The sequence below is a fragment of the Medicago sativa genome, chromosome 5 (assembly GCF_051527215.1).
Source record: "Medicago sativa cultivar Bolivia chromosome 5, Bolivia_mono, whole genome shotgun sequence".
NCBI classification, from domain to species: Eukaryota; Viridiplantae; Streptophyta; class Magnoliopsida; order Fabales; family Fabaceae; genus Medicago; species Medicago sativa.
The window spans coordinates 58,252,311-58,259,642 of NC_140753.1; the positions used below are offsets into that span (position 1 = coordinate 58,252,311).

The following is a 7,332-nucleotide window of genomic DNA, read 5'->3' on the forward strand; positions in this document are numbered from 1 at the left end:
CGAGCTTTTCATGCATCTTGTATAAGGAGTATCCAAGTTTCAGGTAAAAACTATTTACTTTCAGATACTATACATTACATATTATTAATATATAAGGAGTATCCAACTTTTATTTATAAAAACATACCTAATACATTTTTAAATTAAAAAAATAATTTTGAATATTATATTTTTTGCACAAGAATTTTGAATATTATATAAACCATACACCATTAGTTCTTCTTATTTTTCATATATTAAATATGACTATTTGAGTCATACACGTTAACACCAAGAACATCATCAACTATATGCACCACACACCAACTTATCTCTCTCATTCTTCATGTATTAAATATGATTTTAAGTGTTATGCATGATATGTGAGAATGAATATTATATATGTTAGAAATACAAAGTGAAGTAAATTCCATCAGCTCTTATACTTATATATTATAAATATATTATTTATCAAATAACTGTTTTATTTTATTTTAAATAATCACATGCAATTTTATAACATTTCATTATCTTATGGGGAAATTATAAATTTCATTAGTTATCACTTTGAACTTGGACGATGAGCATCATCGACATTAATTATTTGTTTGGTATCTCATTTGTATTTATCTATTCGTTTTTTGTTCTTCTTTCAATTTCTTTCTTCTTTTTGCAAACATACCTAAAAATTAAAATACTCAAGAGAACGTACATGAACCTTGCTATTAGGGGTGTTCATATCTAAAACAATTCAAATTAAAACTGCAAACTAAAATAAAAAGACTAAAAACTTCACAAAATCAAATATTATTAGATTATTTGGATGTCCTTTTTTTTTTTTTTTTTTATGGTGGCTGGGGTTTGAACCCCGTACCTTTCATATATTATGCATTGTCCCTACGAACTGAGCTAAGTTCACGAGAACATTTGGATGTCCTTTTTATGAAAACTGCTCGGATCAGATTTCAGATTCCCTTTTCAAAATCAAACCACATACTTATATTTTAGTGTTTATTTTAATTAGTATGATATATTGCATAAATATATTATGTGTTTACTTTAATTTTTTTTAATAATACTTATTAGTTTTCCCTAAAAAATAATAATACTTATTAGTTTAATTTAATCTCTTTTTACTATTATGTATTTTTCAAACATAAATGGAATATTGTAATTCCATAATATATTATTTACAATTCTAATTTGGATATCAAAAAATAAATTCAAATTAAACCACATTCAATTTGATCGAACTATTTTGAGTAAACCAAATCGAATCGAACACGGTGTTGTTGAATATTTGGATTAGACCATTTTTTGCATTAAAATTTATACAAGCCGTATTACAAACACCCGTACTTGTTTGTATGTACTACTACGAAATTCAATATCAATCTAACTATAAATATATACTATTGAATAAATAGTGCTGCAATCTATAGTTTTAAATACTATAAATATTATTAAAAAAATAGCGCCCTCTTAAATATAGGGCCTTTGACAGTCGTCCATCCCAACCATGCTCAGTGCCACTCCTACTCCCTACCAAATAAGTTAAGCTCACGAGAACTACAGGTGTCCTCTTAAATATTACGTAATAAATATTAATCTACGCACTTCTAATTTTTTATAATTTCTATGTATTTGGTTACAATATTCACCAACAATTTAAAAAATAGTTTAAAAGTGATTTCAACAACTACAAAAACAAATTAATACTTCTATATTTGTTAATTTATGTGTAATATATGCTAGAATTAACTTCAAAGAAAATATTCCTAATGGTGGAGAGGATTAAATTATTTTCTTGAAAATTGTTTTAGTAAGAATCAGACACACACAACAAGCACCTATGTAAACCATCATTAATTGTAAGCACGATCCTGTTTACTTAATTGGATGGTATCAAGCCGTGTACAATGTCTAAATTCACAACCACAACTCCGGTGTTGAAGTCACCAAAGATATTGATTCGTATATGCAGTAGGAGTTACAAGTCTCTGTGACCTTCGTTTTTTCTTGACACTTTTTTGTTTGCAAGCTGATGGTAATGTTGTGCAAGGTCAAGCTGATGGTATTGTTATGCAAGCCCAATGTGATTGTGATGTGATTACGAGTTTATTAAATTTTCTTTGAATTCTAGTTTTGAAAATTTAAATCATGCTTGATTATTTTCGAGAATTATTTGTTCAATTTTCTTCTAAGATTTGTAAATGAATATCACTGGTCTGTTAATTTTTCAAACATGGGTCACTTAATTATGGGTTAAACCCTACTCTTACTTACCCTTCTCTTCTTATCTATTCAATGTTGATCAGTAAATGAAAATAATTCAAAATAAATGATCATACATCAGACTCTAAATCTTTAAACTAAATCAAATATAATATAATTCAAAGTAATTGATGATTAGAGTGAAGGTGATTTTTTGAATTAGTGATTTTGTTTATAATGATTCAAATCTCACCCTCATTGTATTGTGTATAGTGATAGCAAATGTTTGAGCAAAATATGTGTAAATTAAAATCATATATGAACTATATTTTGACTATATTTTTGGCATTTGTATCGTGCATAGTGATTTATTTGGTTACATATTAATATTCATATGAACTAACTCAAAGTAACTATCATTTCTGTTGTAGTGCATTACCTTTCGATCAATTCAACGAAGATATTTAATATAGTTTGAGTCAGCCTTCTATTCCACTGAGTTTTGTATTTACATATGATAACGTCAATTCAATTTATAAGAGATTTACATAGGTCATTGCTTAGGTCATCACTTGGAATGGCTTCAGCCTTATTCCTACTATGAGTGGGAGGTGGAAAATGTCCTGTGCTGAGGCAAAAAAGAGGCTTGTGGTTAGGTGCCTTTGGGTCGTGTTGGCTATGGTTAAGTGTTGTCGTCAATGGTTTTCTCGTCGTTTCTCTTATGCAGAGGGGCCAAGGAGTTCTTGATGCATATGGAACATGTGGTGACTATAAACGGCCCCATCGTTTTATGCGGTTTTTTCTTCCTTGCTTTGCTTTGTTGTTGCTTTCTTGTTTATTGTGATCTAGACCATACTACTTCAGGTCCTCCTAATATTTGCTTCAAATTTCTCATTTTTATACATATTCAATTTGTCATTATAAAAAAATTGTGTAGTTATTTTAGTTATAGTCGCAAACCACAAACCATTTTATCTAGAGATGAGTCTCATGCATAATCCTTAAGGAATACATTTATATTTGTAACTATTATTTTGGTCCCTAAAGGTAAAAAAAGATGCCTTCTGTTATATAGTTTAGTTTTTACTTTTAACTTATGCAGTTTGAGATGTTGATATGTGCTAATTTTACACATTACCTGGCACACATACACCCAAATACACCTCCTACATAATGTTACAATCACAATTTATATCATAAATGTGTCGCATCTTACAATTTTCCACCCTCAAAACAAATAAGAACGCATAAAGGATCATACATTGGTGGATCATTTTAAGATTGCAAGCAAGATTGGAAAAACTCGTGAGACGTGTCGTTCTTTGATTGTAGAAACAATTGATACATATAAATCTTATTTGATAAGTATAAACACTTAATATATATCCAAACACCCCGTGAGTATGGGGAATTGAAGGTTCGAACCTGCACCCAACATATGACCCGTCCTTTCAGTTACCATTTGAGTTGTACTTACAAGATTAAAACAACTAAGCTTTAGGACACCTTGATGGAAATTATATAGCCTTTCTTTCCTATGCTCATAATAAACTTCCTATATTCTTTCATTTGTATAAGGATGAAAGTACTTTATGTATTATTTTTTACTCCCTCCATTCCTTTTTAAGTGTCACATTTGTATAAAGGTGAGAGTGTTTTTATGTATTCTTTCTTACTCGCTCTATTCCTTTTTAAGCGTCATATTTTAAGGAATATTATTTTGCTCTTATTTAGCCGTCGTTTTCAAAGTTCAATACAAACATTAATTATTAATTTGTGAATAATATCATTGGCTATTTTCCTTAAAAAAAATACTGCCATTGGTTATTTATTACAAGGAGAGAGAGAAGAGAGAGATTGATAGAATTTGATAATGAATGATTAAGAGTAATATAAATAAAATATAAATAGTAATATCAAAAGTAACAATACTTATATCCTAAAAAAAAAAAGTAACAATATTTATTAGTTGCATTGGTACATATAAAACTACAAAACATCATAAAACTCAAAAGAGGTAGTAAATTTTTTTACTTATTTATATGTATGTATGTATGTAAAAAGACTAACCTTTTAAAGAATATTTTGCTTATTACAAAATATCTATACATATTACATGTAAACAAAACTTGGAAGCAAGCAATACTAATTTTGATTTGAATGAGACAAAAGCATACAAATTTTAATCACAAGCCAAATAGTCACACAAATAAAATTTATTAAAACATATTAATATTGTTACTCAAAAATAAAACATAATAATATTAATAAAAAAAGAAAAACATAATAGTAAATCTCACTTTAACTCCTTGACTATTCAAGGTTGTGTTTTGAATCTAGTATTCTTATTCTCAACAATCAACTTTATATTAAACAATAAATCAATCTTTATTCTTCTTCATTCATATTTGGTTAACTTTCCTGCAATTGCACCTGATCTCACCATTTTTCCCAGTAAGTGGCTTTATGTTACCCATCTTAATCATAGAAACTCCAAAATCATAAGCAAAAGCATGAGAATGTTTACTATATAATTGCACCAATCTATCACTTTGAGAACCATCACCTTTGAAAAGCTCTTGATCAGAATGAAGGAGACCCTTTTTATGCAACAAAGCCTTATAGTATTTTGTGTCAACTCTTGAAGGAGTAGAATCAAATGGTGCTAAATTGTCATCGCCGCCAATTCGAGGGCATGCCTTTTGCAAATGGGCTGCATAATTGGTGTCTATGCTGGTGTCATTGAAGATCCTGTCTCTAAATTTAGTGCATCTCGAAAATCCAATTGTGTGACCACCTGATAGAACAACTAAGTCTTTAAGGTTTAGTCCTTGGGACTGAAAATTTGTGATGAGTTGTGAGAAGTTAAAAAATGCTGGTGGAAGATTTATATTTGCTGTATCTTTGCTTGCAAATGTTGAATCTCTTCTGCCTAGTAACACTTGGTACCAATATTTGTGCCCGCCCAACTGTTATTTGATGCAAAATTTGTTAGTTGTCAATGTTATAGAACAACTCGCGAGAAATAGCATTTTTCCTTTAATATTTCATCATAAAATATATCTCTAATTTTGTCGCTAAATGTTATAACGAGCAAAACAAAAGACTAATTTCAGTTGGTCATTAGATTTCTTCTATACAACTTTAGAAATTGTAGTTTTGCAACTATAATAACAGAAGTGTTCGAAAACTTTTGTAATTACATTGCGATTACAATTGGAGGGACATCAACTACACTCCTCTGAAAGTTTTTGTAATATCAAGAATCGTGTCATGAGAATGACGATAACGATAAAACCAAATTTTTAAGAACTAGAAGCATGATTTTAAATTGTGGGTTTAGTTGTTGCAATTACACTGTAAACTTTTATATTGTGGTATAGTGCGGTCAAAATTATCGTTGCAACATATTGGAAATACTTACTATGGCAACAGAATCTCGAGCAGCTATAGCTAAGATATCTGCACATGATATAATCGGACGTTTACAAGCTTTGTCGACAGCGGCTTTAATTTGATCAACAACCTCAAAACCTCTAAGTGAATTGATATTTGGAATTGCAGTCTTCTCACCGATGAAGGTAGGGGTGTCATCTAGTAGAACTGATCCATCACAACCCTGTAGTTTCACATAGTTCATGTATTAATTATTCTATAATGGAAATTATTCATATGTAAATGTGACATGAATATGATGCAACTATAACATGAACTCAAAATCAGTTTGAAATTAATATAGAAATACAAATTTTGAATAAAAAAGGAAAAATATTTTAGTATGAATACTACATGAAATCCACCTACTATTCTTATGTTGCTCTACTTACAACATGAAATCCACTTGTAAGGGCAAGAGGTGCAAAAATGGGAAACCTAATTTATTTTTCCGGCGACAATTCAACTTTTTTAGCAATAATATACGTTGTCAGAATTATGAGGTGCAAAAAAAGAACAATGAATCTTTCTCCATGTTATGTATGCAACTTGTTTGATGAGCTAAGGAACGTCGAAGGACAAAGTTCAAACACTGAAGATTAACATAAACATCAACTTACTAACATTTTTAGCTATAAGAAAAAAGTACATGGATTCTATTTAATGACACTAAAAAATATATCGCGAATTTATGCAATTAACTCACGTTAACAAAGCAGTCATGAAAATGCAAGCGAAGCAACGATGCTCCCATGCGTGGCTCACGAATAATTGCTTGCTTAACAACTGACTTTATGATTGGCAATGCCTTAGGACAAATTTTGTCATAATAATTAGGTGTGAGCTTTGCAATGGTAGGACTCAAAATTGTTGCGAAAGTGACCATAAAAATCACAAGATAATATTTGATACGAGAATCCATTTAACTATATGCTTGTAGGAGACCTTGATTTGAGCTAAGATGTTGTTTTTGTGAGTATCTAGCTATAGAGAGGTGGTTTATATATAGAATCAAAATTTAGCAACTTTTATTTTTTTATGAATGAAATATAGCAACTAGGCTATAATTATTTACTAATTGTAGAGTTATCAACCTATATTTTGAAAAAAAGAGTTATCAATATTTCAAGTCATGATACTGTTGACCCAAAATTTTCTATAAGAATTGCTCAAACAATATTGCAATCTTTCAGAAATGATATACATCAATGATACATGCTTTTTTTTTGAATAAATCAATGATACATGCTGTTTTTATAAAGGGTAATGATGGATGGTACGAGGCAAAATTTTAATTATCTTGCAACCTTTAATTTTGACGAGAGCAAAAACCTCGTGAGAGAGAATTTTTTTAATTATTTGATTATAAAAAGAATGTTAAGATGGTAAATATAATAATTTAAATGTATGAATGAATGATAAAATTGTAAGAAAAAACTACACAAAATATAATATTATTTTTATACTAGTATATATATTTGTGTAGATTACGACTTGAATATTCTGAAGATGTTATCAAATCTAGTAGCATGGAAAACACCGTTTTTTTTTACAAGAACATATGAAAAGAACCTTTTTTTGGTTACATATATATGAAAAGAACCTTGATACAATTAAATTCTTCAACGAAAAAAAAAAGAATTAAACTACTTCTAGACCATCTATCAGGGATTAACACGCTTGTTAAAAACAAAATTCAGGCAT

The 7,332-nt window shown here is 29.2% G+C and overlaps 1 protein-coding gene across 1 annotated transcript; it reads right to left on the reverse strand.

Moving 5' to 3' along the window:
* Positions 1 to 4,391: 4,391 nt before the first annotated feature.
* LOC146923461 (peroxidase RIP1-like) lies at positions 4,392 to 6,606 on the reverse strand. The gene is made up of 3 exons (XM_085708604.1): positions 6,335 to 6,606; positions 5,618 to 5,812; positions 4,392 to 5,162 (listed from the first exon to the last, which is right to left on the reverse strand). The coding sequence occupies exons 1-3, from the start codon at positions 6,548 to 6,550 to the stop codon at positions 4,596 to 4,598; spliced, it is 978 nt and encodes a 325-aa protein (XP_085564730.1). The 5' UTR covers positions 6,551 to 6,606; the 3' UTR covers positions 4,392 to 4,595.
* Between the last annotated feature and the right edge of the window lie 726 nt (positions 6,607 to 7,332).

Excerpts from the sequence above, each read along its gene's own strand:
- LOC146923461 (XM_085708604.1), bottom strand. The coding sequence starts at position 6,550 with ATGGATTCTCGTATCAAATATTATCTTGTGATTTTTATGGTCACTTTC. Across the intron at positions 5,813-6,334 it reads TTCATGACTGCTTTGTTAAC|GGTTGTGATGGATCAGTTCT; the intron begins GTGAGTTAATTG and ends GTGAAACTACAG. Across the intron at positions 5,163-5,617 it reads CTCGAGATTCTGTTGCCATA|TTGGGCGGGCACAAATATTG; the intron begins GTAAGTATTTCC and ends ATCAAATAACAG.